This window comes from Argentina anserina, chromosome 7 (assembly GCF_933775445.1).
Source record: "Argentina anserina chromosome 7, drPotAnse1.1, whole genome shotgun sequence".
NCBI classification, from domain to species: domain Eukaryota; kingdom Viridiplantae; phylum Streptophyta; class Magnoliopsida; order Rosales; family Rosaceae; genus Argentina; species Argentina anserina.
The window spans coordinates 24065354-24084132 of record NC_065878.1 but is presented as its reverse complement, the minus strand read 5'-3'; the positions used below and the strand labels follow the sequence as shown (position 1 = coordinate 24084132).

The window sequence follows — 18779 nt, the reverse complement described above, 5'->3', positions numbered from 1 at the left end:
TTTTCTTGACAAAATATAGTTTAATCTTTAGAAAGTTGTACGTGTCTCAACGCGTTTAGTGTTTATAATTTAGCATTTGAGGTTTAGTCGGATTAATTAAGGGTTAGGCATGAGTATACTATATTTGTACCGCTTGGCCAACCTTAAGTTGCCACTCAAATGATACTGTATGTATCCCATATAACCATATATTAGACTGCATTTCTCCATGGTATTTGGAAATTAGTGACGAATTTTTATTTGAATGATGCAAGTTTCGCAGGTTTTGGGTTCAAGCACGTAGTGTACAGAATTTGAATATATTGAGCTTGGGGGCATTTTTTGCTCTAGAATTCGAGCAACATAGACTGACTCTTGTCTTGTGGAGTTAGAGGAAAAATGGTAAGAGAATTGGGCTGGCCAAGCTATTTAGCTAAGCTATACATCGTAATTGAGTTAGGGAAGCAAACAAAAAAGGGAGGAGGAATTTAATAATTTGGGAGCCTAACATGTTTCAGTCTTTGGTTGGGTCATTGAAGGTGAGGTGAGGGCGTTGAGGCATGCTTGTCTTCCTACCCCATCTTTGAACCCAACCCCAAACTCAACTCCAACCGCCAAATCTACCCCCCTCATTCCCTTGCCGATCACACCACTACTTCTACTACAGTTGTTCCCTACCTACCTCCATTTTTTGTGTATTCTACTATTCTCTCGCTTCTTCTTACCTCAACTTCATTAGCCTCCCAGCAGCTACTTGTTCATGTATTTATTACTCGCACACTTTCTCTTCCAATCCCCCTACTTTGCACTAACCATTTCTCTCTCCAACCAAGCTAGCTGAGCGCAACACTCGGTAATTCCCACGCCATCCTCCATTTCTCTAACTCTGCAACTTCGCTTAATTGGCAACACACCATGATTTCCATTGCATCTACCACCACCAACAATTCTGTTGCTGTTGAGACGGGGGATATCTCCCCTACTATCATCTCCGACGTCATTTCTACCTCACCGCAGAAGCAGCAGCCAACCACCGCTCTTGACGATCATCATGTTTTCAAATCAAAGCTTCCGGACCTTCCCAACATCTCCAATCACCTCCCTCTCCACACCTACTGCTTTGAAAACGTCTCCGACTTCTCAGACCGACCCTGTCTCATCGTCGGTTCCACCGGGAAAACCTACTCCTTCTCTGAAACTCACCTCATTTCCCAAAAGACCGGAGCCGGCCTCTCAAAGCTTGGCATCGCCAAAGGCGATGTCGTCATGATCCTTCTCCACAACTGTGCCGAGTTCGTTTTCGCATTCATGGGAGCTTCCATGATCGGTGCAGTCACTACCACCGCCAACCCCTTCTACACCGCCTCCGAAATCTTCAAGCAGTTCAAGGCTTCCAATACCAAGCTCATCATCACTCAGTCCTCTTACGTAGACAAGCTCCGGCACTCCGGTGCTGACTCTGACAAATACCCCAAACTCGGCCAAGACTTTCAAGTAGTCACCATCGACGACCCTCCGGAGAACTGCTTACATTTCTCAGTCCTCTCCGACGCCAACGTAAACGAGCTTCCGGAGGTTTGTATTGATCCAGAGGACCCTGTGGCGTTACCTTTCTCTTCAGGGACTACAGGGCTTCCCAAAGGAGTGATTCTAACTCACAAGAGTCTCATCACAAGTGTGGCTCAGCAAGTGGACGGAGAGAATCCAAACCTGTACTTGAAGGACGACGATGTCGTTCTGTGCGTGCTGCCATTGTTCCATATCTACTCGTTGAACAGTGTTCTCTTGTGTTCTCTCAGAGCAGGGGCGACTGTTTTGGTATTGCATAAGTTTGAGATAGGGACGCTTTTGGAGCTCATACAGCGGTACAGGGTGTCTGTGGCGGCAGTGGTGCCACCGCTAGTGATAGCGCTGGCGAAGAATCCGATGGTGGCAGACTATGATCTCAGCTCCATTAGAGTGGTCTTGTCCGGTGCAGCGCCGCTGGGAAAAGAACTAGAGGAGGCGTTGAGGAGCCGTGTACCTCAGGCAGTCTTAGGCCAGGTAAATAATTAATCTATACATCTGTTATCTCTCATACAAATGTACTATTCACTCATCGATCGATTCAAGTCCGGTAACGAGCTAGAATGACATCTCTAATCTCAATCAAAACAAACAGTAGTAATGAACAACATTTATTGAGATATGAATGAATTATCTCTGATCGAATATATGTTCAAAATTCACCATTGTTGTTTGTTCTTATAACATTGAAAGGCTAAAAACATCTCTGTCGCATGCATAAAAGACACAAAACTATTGCATTGAAATATTGAATTGTCATTTTTTCATAATATTCTTAGTCTTCACATTAATTCAATCCACACTAAATAGTTTGCCTTCATATGTAAAAACAACACGAATATGGTTATCTATATCCTCAATCTCATTTACTTTTCGAATTTAGATTAAGATATATACTAAAAGATATGACAGAGTTCAATAGTGCATTGATGCATGTTATGCATATGAAATTCCTGTGATTGACGATTAATTGATGTTACTTCTTTGAATCCACTCATCGTGCAATGACGGCAGTAGAATTTGAAGACGCATGACATGCATCTATGTATTACAAAAATTTTCAAATATGACCATGAAATCCTTTATTATTATTAGATAATGATATGTAAAAGAAAATATAGTTTTTTGTATATAGACTGGATCGATCGACCATACCATTATTGAATTCGTATCGGTCGAACTTCAATAAATAGTAATTGGCGTTGTATGAGTACAAGTGTCGTGAAATTTTTGGAATTTAAATCATTAAGAGCAGGGATCAGGGCAAGTAATTTAATTGAAGCGAGGGATCGGAGGAGGAAGGAGCTGGAATAGATGGGATGGCATGTGTGGGCAACGGAGGAAGGGAGATGTGGACAGAAACAAGGCCAGTTGGGAGTGTGTGTTCTTAAACTAACTTACGTGGTCGCTTTGGTTTTTTGATGACTCCCGCCCAGAACAAATGGTCGTTACCTATTTTTGATATCAACATGCAATCCTTACCTACCCTCTACGAAAAAAATATCACATACCTACTTCCATCCATCTTCATCAATCGTCGCCGTCTGTTAGCCTCAAAATATGGTTGTCTGCCTTTTCAGCTTGCATCTGATCGTGAATATCAAATTTACCTATAAAGAATAACCTACAGAGATAGTAATTTACAATTTACTCTTGCTAAAGTTAGAATAACGTGACTAGTGTCACCTTCGATCATCAAACAAGTGAAACAACACAATCTCTCTCCCTTTGACTTCAAACTTGTAAGTGTCAGAACTCAAGCTCATATTTAAGCTCTTGCATATATCGTAATATATTTGCAACGAGCAATGTTCTAAAAATCCCCGCCTAGGTGGCGCCTAGGCGCCCGGAGACCTTTGACCGTCTCAATTTTGGGCCGATTAATCCCCGATTAATCCTCTAGGCGCTGATTTTTAGCTGTCCGCCCGATTAACGCCTAGCGTTTTTTAGAACCTTGGCAACGAGTTTCCAGACGCTAGCTAGCTAGGCTAAAGTACCTTCAAAAGTGGAAGTGCGCGCATGCATCAAGTTGATGGAAGAACATGTCATGAACTCATGATTGATCATCCTGATCTCTTTAATTGATTTATTGGGTAAAAAAATTCATGAAAATATATACTAGCTGGCTAGTAGTAGCGCGACTGATCGAATTAATTAATAATGTGAAAGTAAATGGATATATATGCGCAGGGTTATGGGATGACAGAGGCAGGACCGGTGCTATCCATGTGCCTGGCTTTCGCAAAGCATCCTTTTCCAACGAAGTCAGGGTCCTGCGGTACCGTGGTTCGGAATGCAGAGCTCAAAGTCATCGAACCCGAAACCGGTCGCTCCCTCGGCTACAACCAGCCCGGCGAGATTTGCATCCGTGGCTCTCAGATTATGAAAGGATATCTGAACGACGATGAGGCGACGGCAACCACTGTTGATGTCGAGGGATGGCTTCATACCGGTGACGTTGGTTATGTGGACGATGACGATGAGGTTTTCATCGTTGACAGAGTTAAGGAGCTCATCAAATTCAAAGGCTTCCAAGTATGTTTCAGTTCCTAGCTATATACATAATGCGAGTTACATAAAAAATTTCAATACGAATCTAATGTTTATGCAGGTGCCACCAGCTGAACTAGAATCCCTACTCGTAAGCCACCAATCCATTGCAGATGCAGCTGTTGTTCCGTAAGCACTTGATTTTATTTCATTTCGTTACTGAATCTATCTGGTATATATTGTATGTTAGTATCGCGACTAAGTCATCTACCTACAATATATATATTAAGTACGTATAGTGTTCTTACAACGGACGATGTATGAGTGCAGGCAAAAAGATGATGTTGCTGGGGAAGTTCCGGTTGCATTCGTGGTTCGATCTAATGGTAACGAGCTCACTGAAGAAGTCGTAAAAGAATTTATAGCAAAGCAGGTAATTTGCGCGTCTGATCATTAATCGTGTACGCATGCAGCTGCTAATTAACTATTTACCAATTGCTAATTAACATAACATTCAAACGTACAATGTAGGTGGTGTTTTACAAGAGACTGCACAAGGTGTACTTCGTGCATGCAATTCCCAAATCACCGTCTGGAAAAATCTTAAGAAAAGACCTCAGAGCCAAGCTAGCTACTCAAAACGTCTAGCTATAGCTACCAGCTGCCTCTCGTACTCCAAATACTCCACGTTTTATTTACTTCGATTCTTGTTACAGTTTTTTAAAATTTGTTGTGAGATGGCATGGCTCAATTGCCTTGCACCAACGTACCTACTAAATATAGAATATAAGTGGATCGATCATGATCGAATTGTATCATAATTTTGATCGATGTTGTGAGTTGTAGTCTTTATTTTGTTTTCCAAACAGCGTGAACTCCGGCATCCACCTTGTAATTGTTTGAATAAGATTTGCAATACCATACGTACTCAATGAATTTTGTCTGAGATATACGGTCGTTTCTTGATTACGTAGATCACTGTGAGAATGGTACAAGTATTTTCAAGTTGTGGGCCCTTGTATTAAAATTACAATGCGTCTTTTATATTGAACTAATTAAAGTTTATATCAAACAGTATCTTGGATAAGCAATTAACTGATTAAAAAAAATCCATCTAAAGTTAATTATGGTATTCCATCAGTTCAGAATACTAGGATGCAAAAGAGTTCGCTTTAGCAACGATGAAATCATGAAATTCCTATAGATAAAAAAAAACGATGAAACCATGAAATTAAGAAACATGAAAATTTAAGTAGAAATCTACAAAGTTTGCATGCATTGTATGTTGCAAAGTGCCACGAGGACACTCGTAGAATGTAAGGACATGCCACAACATGTCAAATCTTGTTTGTATTACTATTAACGAATGAACTCTTTCACAAATTCTTGAGTTTTATGAACAAGATTGCTTTATGACCTCTACAAGGAAATTGCAGTGTGACGGTGTGACCTAATCAAGCCCAACCCAAATAGTTAAGGCCTGTCATGCTGCCATTTACTGTAACAAGAGACCCGGGTCCAACCTAAAACCCGCCATACAATAAAAAGACGGAAGACACAAACCCTACCAAAACCCTGAGGTTGCGACTCCTCTACCGTTTTCTATGGCTCCCTTCACTTCGGGAATACCATTTTGTCTTGCTCTTCAAGACAGCATTTTCCCCAATAAACCTCTCTAAAACCCAATACCCTAACTCCCACCCCTTTTTTTGACTTTGTGTTAATAAACCCAATTATAATACTAATAATAATGGCGAGGACTTATGCTCTAGGGCTCATCGCAGCCGCAGCCGCCTCCGCCTCCTTGTCCAACCCCGCCACTGCCTATGCCGACGGCCCTTTCAACTTCCCTTCCTTCTCTTCTCCTTCTCCTTCTCCTTCTCCCAAGCCTACCCCCGCGCAATCTCCGCCGTCCAATTCGCCGCCCGCTGCTGAAGCTCCTCCTCCTCCGCCGCCGAAGCCTCGCAATGACTACCCCAGGACCACCTCGGCCGGGTTCGATCCCGACCCCCTCGAGCGCGGCGCCAAGTACGCCAAAGAAATCAGCAACTCCAAGCTAGCTAGGCTAAAGTACCTTCAAAAGTGGAAGTGCGCGCATGCATCAAGTTGATGGAAGAACATGTCATGAACTCATGATTGATCATCCTGATCTCTTTAATTGATTTATTGGGTAAAAAAATTCATGAAAATATATACTAGCTGGCTAGTAGTAGCGCGACTGATCGAATTAATTAATAATGTGAAAGTAAATGGATATATATGCGCAGGGTTATGGGATGACAGAGGCAGGACCGGTGCTATCCATGTGCCTGGCTTTCGCAAAGCATCCTTTTCCAACGAAGTCAGGGTCCTGCGGTACCGTGGTTCGGAATGCAGAGCTCAAAGTCATCGAACCCGAAACCGGTCGCTCCCTCGGCTACAACCAGCCCGGCGAGATTTGCATCCGTGGCTCTCAGATTATGAAAGGATATCTGAACGACGATGAGGCGACGGCAACCACTGTTGATGTCGAGGGATGGCTTCATACCGGTGACGTTGGTTATGTGGACGATGACGATGAGGTTTTCATCGTTGACAGAGTTAAGGAGCTCATCAAATTCAAAGGCTTCCAAGTATGTTTCAGTTCCTAGCTATATACATAATGCGAGTTACATAAAAAATTTCAATACGAATCTAATGTTTATGCAGGTGCCACCAGCTGAACTAGAATCCCTACTCGTAAGCCACCAATCCATTGCAGATGCAGCTGTTGTTCCGTAAGCACTTGATTTTATTTCATTTCGTTACTGAATCTATCTGGTATATATTGTATGTTAGTATCGCGACTAAGTCATCTACCTACAATATATATATTAAGTACGTATAGTGTTCTTACAACGGACGATGTATGAGTGCAGGCAAAAAGATGATGTTGCTGGGGAAGTTCCGGTTGCATTCGTGGTTCGATCTAATGGTAACGAGCTCACTGAAGAAGTCGTAAAAGAATTTATAGCAAAGCAGGTAATTTGCGCGTCTGATCATTAATCGTGTACGCATGCAGCTGCTAATTAACTATTTACCAATTGCTAATTAACATAACATTCAAACGTACAATGTAGGTGGTGTTTTACAAGAGACTGCACAAGGTGTACTTCGTGCATGCAATTCCCAAATCACCGTCTGGAAAAATCTTAAGAAAAGACCTCAGAGCCAAGCTAGCTACTCAAAACGTCTAGCTATAGCTACCAGCTGCCTCTCGTACTCCAAATACTCCACGTTTTATTTACTTCGATTCTTGTTACAGTTTTTTAAAATTTGTTGTGAGATGGCATGGCTCAATTGCCTTGCACCAACGTACCTACTAAATATAGAATATAAGTGGATCGATCATGATCGAATTGTATCATAATTTTGATCGATGTTGTGAGTTGTAGTCTTTATTTTGTTTTCCAAACAGCGTGAACTCCGGCATCCACCTTGTAATTGTTTGAATAAGATTTGCAATACCATACGTACTCAATGAATTTTGTCTGAGATATACGGTCGTTTCTTGATTACGTAGATCACTGTGAGAATGGTACAAGTATTTTCAAGTTGTGGGCCCTTGTATTAAAATTACAATGCGTCTTTTATATTGAACTAATTAAAGTTTATATCAAACAGTATCTTGGATAAGCAATTAACTGATTAAAAAAAATCCATCTAAAGTTAATTATGGTATTCCATCAGTTCAGAATACTAGGATGCAAAAGAGTTCGCTTTAGCAACGATGAAATCATGAAATTCCTATAGATAAAAAAAAACGATGAAACCATGAAATTAAGAAACATGAAAATTTAAGTAGAAATCTACAAAGTTTGCATGCATTGTATGTTGCAAAGTGCCACGAGGACACTCGTAGAATGTAAGGACATGCCACAACATGTCAAATCTTGTTTGTATTACTATTAACGAATGAACTCTTTCACAAATTCTTGAGTTTTATGAACAAGATTGCTTTATGACCTCTACAAGGAAATTGCAGTGTGACGGTGTGACCTAATCAAGCCCAACCCAAATAGTTAAGGCCTGTCATGCTGCCATTTACTGTAACAAGAGACCCGGGTCCAACCTAAAACCCGCCATACAATAAAAAGACGGAAGACACAAACCCTACCAAAACCCTGAGGTTGCGACTCCTCTACCGTTTTCTATGGCTCCCTTCACTTCGGGAATACCATTTTGTCTTGCTCTTCAAGACAGCATTTTCCCCAATAAACCTCTCTAAAACCCAATACCCTAACTCCCACCCCTTTTTTTGACTTTGTGTTAATAAACCCAATTATAATACTAATAATAATGGCGAGGACTTATGCTCTAGGGCTCATCGCAGCCGCAGCCGCCTCCGCCTCCTTGTCCAACCCCGCCACTGCCTATGCCGACGGCCCTTTCAACTTCCCTTCCTTCTCTTCTCCTTCTCCTTCTCCTTCTCCCAAGCCTACCCCCGCGCAATCTCCGCCGTCCAATTCGCCGCCCGCTGCTGAAGCTCCTCCTCCTCCGCCGCCGAAGCCTCGCAATGACTACCCCAGGACCACCTCGGCCGGGTTCGATCCCGACCCCCTCGAGCGCGGCGCCAAGTACGCCAAAGAAATCAGCAACTCCAAGGACGCCAAAAAGGTGACTCCAATTCTGTCAAGTTTGATGCCTTTTGTTCTAATAAAGCTGTGATTTTTGGTTTTGTTATGATATCGGATCTCAAGTCAATCAGCATGTGAAACATTAATACCAAAGGAGTGTGCTTTTGGCTTTGTATTCATTTTCTACTTTAATAAGCTTTGGGAGTTTGTTAGTAATCGCTTCTAGCTTGAAGGAACTGATTGGTTTTGGTATATATAGATATTTGAAGTCCTGAAGAAGCAAGAAGAGACGAGGCAGGTTGAGTTGTCTGCAAAGGAGGCAGAGTTTAAGGCCATGCAAGCTCAGGCTGAATCTGTAAGTTTGTACTTATTTCTCTACTGTGCTCTCCTTATTGGTATCAGTAGAGTTGGATAATGTGCTCAACTCATCTACTTTATTGCTTGACAGGAGAGGCAAAGGGTCATCTATGACGAGCAAAAGAAACTAGCTCAACATCAAGCGCAAACGAAATCTCAAATGGCTCGCTATGAAGACGAGTTGAAAAGGAAGAGGATGCAGGCATGTGTAAACTGGGATCCTTTTCAGATATGTACTGTAGTTTTTTTTTAATAAAAAAGAAAACAGACAAATATTTGATTGTGTTCTGTTGTTTTTGCTATAGGCAGAGAATGAATACCACAGAGATAGGAATAGAGAGCTTGTAAAGATGCAAGAAGAATCATCCATCAGACAGGAGCAAGCTCGGCGGGCGACAGAAGAACAAATCCAAGCACAGCGTCGTCAGACAGAGAAAGAAAAGGCTGAGATTGAACGTGAAACAATAAGAGTGAGGGCATTTGCAGAAGCAGAAGGGAGAGCACATGAAGCAAAACTAGCTGAAGAGGTTAACAGGCGAATACTAGTTGACCGGGCAAATGCCGAGAGAGAGAAATGGGTTGCTGCCATAAATACAACTTTTGATCATATTGGAGGTATTGTATCTTGTTCCTATACTTTTTTGGATTTTATTAAAGTCTTCATTGTCCTTGAAACTATTTGAATTATAAATTTGGGATATTGTAGATTTTAAGTGTGCCTTTAGGATCTTTTAATCAAAAGGGGATTGGTTCTATTTGCCAACAACAAACAACAAAGTTAGAACTAATGCAATTAACGATATTTGTAAACTGTATTGATGTAGAATTGGTCATCTTTTGCAGGTGGACTAAAAGCCATTCTGACTGATCAGAATAAATTAGTTGTCGCTGTTGGGGGAGTGACAGCTCTAGCTGCAGGCGTTTATACAACAAGGTGCGTGTTAAATTCTAAGGATAGAAATCACAGGCCTGTTGCATTAACTTGTCTGTTCCTCTTCATGATTTTCATTTGTTTTCATTCTCCACTCCAGGGAAGGTGCAAAGGTGATATGGAGCTATGTCGACAGAATATTGGGACAACCATCTCTTATTAGAGAGTCCTCTAAAGGGAAATATCCTTGGTCAGGGTTAGTTTCACGTTCCCCGTCTACAAAGAATGGGAAACCCTTTGGTGATGTTGTTTTACACCCTTCTCTTCAGAAAAGAATAGAACATTTGGCCGGTGCAACTGCCAATACAAAATCTCATCAGGCGCCCTTTAGAAACATGCTCTTCTATGGTCCTCCTGGAACAGGGAAAACAATGGCTGCTAGAGAAATGGCTCGTAAATCGGTATGAGATCTGATATTATGCCCACATTAGTTGCATATTCAGCTTTGATTCCTATGATCTTGGTGTAAGGCTTATTTGGTAAAGTGGGGTTGCTGTCAAGAAGAGATGCCAACTTAGTAATATATATATTTGGGAATTGCAGTTTTGACGTGACTTTATTTATTCTTATAATCTGCTAAGTTGATTTTTCATATTATCGCTTGGCGGCAGTGTGTTTATCTTGATTGCTAAATTTGGGTGAATATACGGACATCTGCTATTATGTTAATACTGCAATGGGTTATTGATCAATTATTAACATTACTTCACTCATCTTTATATCTTATGTCTTTTTTAAGGGATTGGATTACGCACTGATGACCGGAGGGGATGTTGCTCCACTTGGACCACAGGCTGTTACCAAGATACACGAGTTATTTGATTGGGCCAAAAAGTCACGCAGGGGCTTGTTGCTTTTCATTGATGAAGCTGACGCATTTTTGTGCGAGTAAGTTTTATTATTCACATGCATGAATTGATCTAAGCTAGTTTCAATATTGTATATGAGAACTATAGCTAGATTGATTCACTGAGAAAATCAACTGAGAGTTGAATGTGATCATTCTGTGTTGAATGAACTTGTAGGCGGAATAAAACCTACATGAGTGAAGCTCAAAGAAGTGCACTCAATGCTCTCCTGTTTCGCACTGGTGACCAGTCCAAGGACATAGTCCTTGCCCTTGCCACAAACCGTCCTGGTGATCTTGATTCTGCTGTGTCAGATCGTATTGATGAAGTGCTTGAATTTCCTTTGCCTGGGGAAGATGAACGCTTTAAGCTGCTAAAGTTGTATCTGGACAAGTACATAGTGAAGGCTGACTCAGGAAAATCTGGATGGTTCCGTAACTTGTTCAAGAAACAACAGCAGAAGATAGAAATGAAAGGCTTGACAGATGATATGCTGAAAGAAGCAGCAGCTAAGACTGATGGATTTTCGGGGAGAGAAATAGCAAAAATGATGGCAAGTGTCCAAGCTGCTGTCTATGGGAGTGAAAATTGCGTGCTTGACCCGACCCTATTTCGTGAAGTTGTAGACTACAAGGTCGCTGAGCATCAACAGAGAAGGAAAATGGCAGCTGGTGAGAAAATGTAATGCTAACGGCGTCCATTGAGTTGAGTTCTACCATTGAATCATCGGGGCAGTTTGTTTTTGTGTCATGTGGTTAGAGCTAGAGAATTCCCGCTAACGCATGAGTTTTGTTCATCATTCGAGGGGTTTTCGGTATCTTATAAGAATTTAGTGCTGATTTTTTTGGGGCTCAGTGGGAAATATGATCTTCCAGTTTGATGGAGGACCGGGAAGTATTTGTATTGATAATACATAATTCTAGAGTTGTATTGCTTCAGCGGTTAATCAATAAATTTTCGGAACAAATATAAAAGGAAATCCATTTCTATCCCATTGCCTCTCCCTGCGCACCTGTTGGTTAACGAAAACTGATGGAGGCAACGAGTCTCTGGGTTGGTCGGCTCGCGAAAAATAATCGGACCAAACCAACACCATGGAGATCATCATAGACAATTAGATAACAAAAATGAAAAATGAAAAATGAAATGCAACATCCATTCATCTGTGAACAGTAACACAACAGGCATAATCAAATCCTTATTTCACTGATTGTGAAGCACATAAAGGTTTTATCATTATCAATTGAACTTGTTTACGAAATGGCTTCAATGAAGGACCACCAAGGAACTTGCGGAACCGTTACTGCTGTGTTTCTAGTGGTGGTGATCCTGCACGTAGCGTAGACCGCAATACTTGCAGACAGCCGGCTCATGAAGATCAAGGCATATGAACTCAATCGGGTGCCCAAGTGCGGGATTGGTGTCTGCATTCAATAAAAGTTAAGCACCAACTAATTAGTAGCCCTTCTTCTGGAAGCTTATCAAACTGATATTGCGGTATAGTTCATGAAAAAGGTTCTCACATCATCATAGACGCAAATGAAACACGGAAACAACAACAAAAAACTCACACTCACCCCCTTCACATGCAACAATCCTTCCCTCAACCTTGATGGGTGGAACTTCGTTGATCAACTCCATCGGGGACTTCTTGCTTGTATCCTATTAACAGGAGAGACTTCAGTGACTAGTATTTATCTTATTGTCGTGAGAGCAAAACGCAAATAAAGGTTTCACGAAAAAAAAAAACAAGCAGGAAGGTCAGAAATCCAACCTATTCTCTTATGCAAGACATTCATTGTTGTAAAATTAAGATGTCAACACAAACACCATTAAGCCACTCAGAATTTCACCAACAGGCTACATTTCATTGAGAAATGCAGGTTACGTAGAACACTGTTATATTTGCTTTCTCAATCTAGTATAATAAGCTTATGGTCCTGATATATCTGTGTTCAAATCATTGCCTGCAAACAGGTCGTTCCATATCCTCAAGATTGCCACAGAAACTAATCCATCAAATTCAACTAGTTGATGCATCCCAGTAAGGATGAACTATTCTATGCAAGTAGAATCGATTAAGAAGCAGAAAAATCAAACACCCACACAAGCTATGTCCTGTTTCTGCACAACTAGATTCGAATTGAAATACTTGAACATAAAGTAGGATTAAAAATAAGCTGAGGAGGAAAGTGTGAAACCTGCATCCATTTTGCTGTGTGGTTGCTGATTTGACTCCTAACAAGGCAGAAATTTCTGGTCCCCGTCGATCCCAAAACCGTCGATTTCATTAGGGATTTCACCAGACTCGACGCCATTCTTGATTCCTCTCTCAAACTCCAAACACGACTTCAAACCTTAAAAGCTTAGGCAAGAAAGAAAGGCCCAACCTGGCCCATTTACTTAAAACGACCTGCGTTTTTACATAATGAGTCGATGCATTCAAATTCTAAAGGGAGAGAGAGCTCTCTCTTGTACCAGACAGCTCCATATATATGATCTCATTACAGCGTTTCATGATTTTCAAGCTTTGTAGACTCCGAGTACCCAAAGCCACCGGAATTCTAGACTTTGCTAACCGAACATTGACTACTACTTCAACTAGTCTACAATCTCCAACTATCTTTGACCCGGAAACACTAGCAACCCAGTTGTCACTTGTCAGATTCTACTTGTTTATCACAACTCGACCAAATCTATGCTCGTATTATCAGAACCCAGTTCCTACAACTCTACCTAGCTCCATTTCACTGGAACAATCTTATTAGATCATACACCAGACGCGATGCTCCAACCAAGTCGCTCTTTATCTACGTCGCCATGTCACGCGCCGGAGTCTTACCCGACTGCTACACCATCCCCATTGTCCTGAAAACTCTCTGTCAGATTTTTGCTGTGGAGATCGGCAGGCAGCTTCATTCTGTGGCTGTGAGGGTTGGGCTTGACTGCCATGAGTTCTGTGAGAGTGGGTTTATCAATTTGTATACCAAAGCGGGAGAGTTTGATAATGCACGGAACGTGTTCGATCAAAGTCCTCAGAGAAAGCTCGGTTCTTGGAACGCCGTCATTTCCGGGCTTTCGCAAGGCGGCCGCGCCGGGAAAGCCTTCTTGCGTCACTCAGACGAGGAAGCAACCCTTTATTTTTAGTTACAGAGAGAGAAGAGGGATAATATATATTTATTTAATTAATAAGTAATTACATTTTTTTTAGTTTGTTACATCTCTACTACTATAAAGTCAGCACTCGAGTACGACTAAATTACGAACATACGGAAATATCATTTTGTCGTAGTTTGTCACAAACAAACATATGGACTGTAAAGTAAAAAACAAAAAAAAATAAAACTAAGTCATAAATGTAGAAAAGAAACTTGTTTCTATTACTATAAAGCCAACACCCAAGTACCACTAAATTACAAACTGACGGAAATATTCTTTTGTCATAGTTTGTCACAAATAAACATATGAGATGTAAAGTAAAAAGTAAAATAAATAAAATTAAGTCATAAATGTAGAAAATAAACTTGAGTAATGAGTAGTGGGAAGTTATTTTCCGTGAAAATATTCACGGGTAAAATGCTAGTTAACATAACACCAACACAACAATCAAGTTAATGCTAAAGGGCACATTGAAAATGTCAAATTGGTTATTTGATTCTATTTGTAGTTGGACAATCCTCTACTGACTACTACATATGCAAACTTTGATATCTCGTACAAAGCTGCGCGTAATAACAGCATACATTAAAAGAATTGGAGGAAACAAATTACAATGGCTGCACAAGGGGCAGTCAAAAGCCGAGAAAGCCAGAGCCAAACCCTCCCCGATAACTCATCTGCTGTAACCTAAACTACGCGAATCTAATGAGATCACAGAAGGACCTGGAACTATTCGTTTCCTGCAAATTACTCTCCACAATTTACATAAGCTAATATCATCGCCCGGCCTGCTTGCAGTTGCTAATCAATGCTCATGCTTCACACGGGCTTTTATTATTCCCGGAAGAGGTGGTGAGGTCGGAGTCCTGACAGGTGTGTGCACCATTGGAGGAAGAGGGATCTGAGGAGGGATCTGCTGTTGATACATGGCTGACATACTAGACCCTTCACCTCCATCTGCAACGTAGTTTTGTGTCATACCATGATTACCATCAGCCTGCGGCTTCTCACAGAATTTCATTGCCTTTAACACATAGTTATCATCATGGAGCTCAAACGGAGTGCTGCAATAAGAAAAACAAGAGGCAATCAAACAATCATATAAGAGTGAATACAATAATCTGTGGATTAGCTCAATGCTGCTATCGATATGCAGCATATCCCATCAAAGTCATCTTAGTATATTAGTATATTAGTGAAAGTGAGAGCTGTCAGTGTAGCTATAGCAGACAATGCCCTTTACATGTTACCAACCGAACATGTCATTATGTTCCCGATTATAACAATTATAATCAAATAGTTACCTATTGAAGTCAAAATGCACCAGTTGCATATCCTCTGAAATTTCCACCTCAACAGTTGCATGAGGGCGAGTCTAGCATCCAAAAATCAGGGTTAATAAGAAATTGGAAAGAGATAGTAAGAGACATGAAAGGAACAAGCAAACTATCTGGGGACAACGAGACAATAAGGCACTTCACATAAAGGCGGCTTTTTGTATACGTAAAAAATATTGGCACTCCACATAGGTTTACGTCATGGAGGTAGGAAAAACAAGTTTGTAACTTTTTTTTTTATCATAAACTTCATCATATTTACTTTATGATCTATTCTCAGAATGTAAAGAGTGATACAAGAAAAATAAACTTACCTGCACAAGAATGAAAGGTAAAGACACACCCCCACTGGGAGCATCTCCAGAGCAGTATAATTGTTCATTTCGTTGTATCAGGTTCTGAAGACCTACATACTGATGCAAGATGTAAGAAGTCAGTGTGTGCAGACAACATGATGACTACCTAGTATCAGGTTCAGACCTTGCGTGCTGAACAATATTAGGTTATCAAGAAGTAATTATGGACTTGAACCAAGCAATATGAGGTATTGGGTCAAATTTCATTGGGTCAAATTTCATAGCATGAAAGGATAAGGAAATAGCTATTCATACCTGTTCCTCTAGTTCTTGCAGATAGACAGCTTTCTTTTCAATCCTACTCCTTAGTCCTAAGCGCTCTGTCTGCATGAAGTACATTTTAAGTGGTTGTATAAGCAAAATATTGATGAAACAAACAATGGATAAATTCAATATGAGACATAAGACAAGAAATAGAGACTCAGGAATTCAACCTTCAGTTCTTCAATATCATTCAAGCTAGTACGAGGCAGACCTTTCCATTGTATCTCCTTTTTATCCTTTGATATAATATCCATTGCCATTAGAACATTTAGGGCATCATATACCCTTCGCCTGATGTTCTTCTCATCGTATTGTTGCTGTGAAACCAATTCCTATAAAAGAATTACGTTCCACTATATTTTTCGAATATGAATGCAGATGCAGATTATACATATGGAAAAGCTATCAATCTGGTTATCAAACCTGATCAGGGGATGCAACACCATTGATAGGGTCTGAAAACTCTGCCACAAGTTCATCTGCAACCTGGAATACTTTAATCTCTTAGACTTAAGATGAGCTAAACGAAAATCTGTACAATTTGAATTTTGAAATATTAAATGGCTAACAAACAAGGTCCAACAGAATACTTATTAACAGATAGCTCTGCAAAAATTGTAGCTTTGTGATCCATTACTTTACAGCGACACTGGAACACTGACTCAGCTATTATGCCCAGATGGGCAGATGAATAAGTCTTTTTTCTCCATTTACTTATTCCCTAAACAGCTATTTGATAAATTGCCTTGTTTATAAAACTATCATACAATTAATTTTTTTTCCTTCAAATGCTGTAGAAATTTATACCTCTGGCTACCTCCCCTTTGACATTTAGTAAGCTCAAAAGTTACACCCTCCAGCAACAGGCCATATCTTTGAACCCTTTTCTTTTTTTGGGAGAAAAGCCATAGAACCGAATAACTGTAAATACAGTCGGAAGGACATTTTCATTTTTATAGCTACCAACCAAGGACCACTACTCATAATCAAAGGACGAAACTAGTAGAAGCAGAAGCTTGTGAATCACTTCTTGTTTTAGTGCAGCATATGATATTGAGACTCAATGGGTAGAACCCCAATTCGTCAAGTACCAAATGTTAATGCATGCTAGATCAGTGTAGTAACATTTAAATCAAAATACAGATAAACTCTCACAACACCAGGGAAAGGCAGCTTTAGTCTGTAGGAATCCACATACAAAAACAACTTTTTGAGGTCATAGAAATGACCGCTGATATAATGAATTGTTAATTTTAAGAAGCAGAAATAGTCATAAGATAAAGCATTTGGAAAGTGACTTGAGAAACCACCTAACCTCATTATAAGTGGTTCTTCCCTTGCTCTCCACTTTCTCGCAAACTCAACACGAGAACAAAGAATAAAAGAAAAAACCAAATCAGAAATAAAATTCATTATGTAGAAGGAAAACATGCAATGTTCATTTTCAGCACAATAACTGGTTACTGAGGTAAATCACTACTTGTGAAAGGCAAAATTACAATATAATGGAAAATAAGACAGATTGAGATGAATAAGACACCTTTCATGCTAAATTGGCGCAGTCCTCTTCCATTCTTATCGCCTCCTGCAGCCCGTTGGCCTCTCTTCTTCTTCTTTCTGCAGTCACGAGCTTAAACCAATAAGACAACTAGAGAATTGGCCAAGGTTGCAATTCCCAAATCAAAGCTGTGCACCATTATGATAGAAAAGTTTTAAAATGTAAATTTTAACTCAGTAGCATAAACTAGTGTTAATCGAATCCACAAGTCGATTAAGATCAATAATGTTCAACTGTATACCAATGCGTAAGCCAACTGGATTCAAATGCATAAAGAAAGATGATTCAAATTTGAATGAAAAATCTGAAAAATTCACATCTTATATACAAATCATAATGAGAGACTGTAGGCGGGAAATCGTAGGAGTGTGCCCTAATAAAGAAGATGAGGAAGACAGACCCAGCGGTGGCAGCATCGTCAGCGTTAACGTCGGGATGATTCAATCGGAGAGAAGTGTCGCCGGCGGGGGTGGCGGTCTGCTCGCTACGGCTGGAGGGGGAGCCCATGCTGCCGCTCATGGAGACGGACTGACCGCCGGGGATGTCGTCATCGTCGTCAGCTGGGTTCGGTTGCTGAGACCTGGTCCCCATCAAATCAAACGAACTGCTGCCGCCTTGTGCTTCTTCAATAGTCTGGAGTCTGGACTATGGAGAATGGAATCCACAATTCTCAAAATTTGGCTCCTCCTGTTTTACCGCAACAATAACAGTGAAATTCGACCCAACTACTTTAAAGGGATCATTTTTATTTTAAAAAAAATTACATATTAATACTAGACTTAAATCAACTAAAAACTTATATTCTTTATTTATTATATAAATTAGGATATAAGTCCAATCTCAAAAGTGTGTGGACTAAAAACTGATTAAATAATTAATCCTGAAATATTCAAAATTAGGGGTTGCATAAAAAACATAAATCATGATCTCGTCCCGAAATTCATAGGGACGGGACGGGACGAGACGGAAGTCTAAAAACGTCTGTCCCGTCCCGATCTCATCCCGTTTCATAATAGTGAGACGAGACGTGGGACGAATAATTTATATTCCGCTTCGTCCCGTCTCGTCCCACCTTTAATGAAAACTTAAAAATTCTTATATATTTATATCAAAATGAAACTAATTTATGTTCTTAATAACTCCAAAATTATGTCAACTCAAATAGTAATAGTAAATTATAATATTTTGAATATAATATGCATTTTTTTGTTAAATTTCATTTTTGAATGTTACTTTGTTAATGAAAAAGTAAAAATATAGGTTTTTATTTAACTTCATAGGAAAGTGAGATTTGTCCCGTCCCGATTCAAAAGAGTGGGATGAGACGTAGGATGAGCCT

The 18779-nt window shown here is 40.3% G+C and overlaps 4 protein-coding genes across 9 annotated transcripts; 2 read left to right on the top strand and 2 right to left on the bottom strand.

Moving 5' to 3' along the window:
• Positions 1 to 773: 773 nt before the first annotated feature.
• LOC126803377 (4-coumarate--CoA ligase 2) lies at positions 774 to 7537 on the top strand. 5 transcript variants are annotated; one of them, XM_050531183.1, is made up of 5 exons: positions 774 to 2022; positions 6303 to 6647; positions 6724 to 6791; positions 6933 to 7035; positions 7134 to 7537. In XM_050531183.1, exons 1-5 carry the CDS (start codon positions 895 to 897, stop codon positions 7248 to 7250), a joined length of 1761 nt encoding a protein of 586 aa, XP_050387140.1. In that variant the 5' UTR covers positions 774 to 894; the 3' UTR covers positions 7251 to 7537. The 5 variants fall into 5 exon arrangements, with proteins under 5 accessions (XP_050387140.1, XP_050387141.1, XP_050387142.1 ...); XM_050531184.1 differs by lacking the exon at positions 6303 to 6647 and adding an exon at positions 3736 to 4080; XM_050531185.1 differs by lacking the exons at positions 6303 to 6647; positions 6724 to 6791 and adding exons at positions 3736 to 4080; positions 4157 to 4224.
• A 661-nt stretch (positions 7538 to 8198) lies between these two features.
• On the top strand, positions 8199 to 11739 carry LOC126803381 (uncharacterized). Its single transcript, XM_050531190.1, has 8 exons — positions 8199 to 8670; positions 8890 to 8985; positions 9079 to 9189; positions 9293 to 9602; positions 9831 to 9921; positions 10019 to 10319; positions 10658 to 10806; positions 10944 to 11739. The coding sequence occupies exons 1-8, from the start codon at positions 8353 to 8355 to the stop codon at positions 11449 to 11451; spliced, it is 1884 nt and encodes a 627-aa protein (XP_050387147.1). The 5' UTR covers positions 8199 to 8352; the 3' UTR covers positions 11452 to 11739.
• Positions 11740 to 11906: 167 nt separating this feature from the next.
• Positions 11907 to 13117, bottom strand: LOC126803380 (NADH dehydrogenase [ubiquinone] iron-sulfur protein 6, mitochondrial). The gene is made up of 3 exons (XM_050531189.1): positions 12968 to 13117; positions 12344 to 12428; positions 11907 to 12190 (listed from the first exon to the last, which is right to left on the bottom strand). The coding sequence occupies exons 1-3, from the start codon at positions 13082 to 13084 to the stop codon at positions 12081 to 12083; spliced, it is 312 nt and encodes a 103-aa protein (XP_050387146.1). The 5' UTR covers positions 13085 to 13117; the 3' UTR covers positions 11907 to 12080.
• Positions 13118 to 14402: 1285 nt separating this feature from the next.
• On the bottom strand, positions 14403 to 18093 carry LOC126803379 (transcription factor-like protein DPB). 2 transcript variants are annotated; one of them, XM_050531187.1, is made up of 9 exons: positions 17841 to 18093; positions 17423 to 17499; positions 17198 to 17241; positions 16306 to 16368; positions 16053 to 16214; positions 15874 to 15942; positions 15577 to 15675; positions 15230 to 15300; positions 14403 to 14989 (listed from the first exon to the last, which is right to left on the bottom strand). In XM_050531187.1, exons 1-9 carry the CDS (start codon positions 18029 to 18031, stop codon positions 14731 to 14733), a joined length of 1035 nt encoding a protein of 344 aa, XP_050387144.1. In that variant the 5' UTR covers positions 18032 to 18093; the 3' UTR covers positions 14403 to 14730. The 2 variants fall into 2 exon arrangements, with proteins under 2 accessions (XP_050387144.1, XP_050387145.1); XM_050531188.1 differs by having other exon boundaries at positions 16053 to 16199.
• Positions 18094 to 18779: the final 686 nt, after the last annotated feature.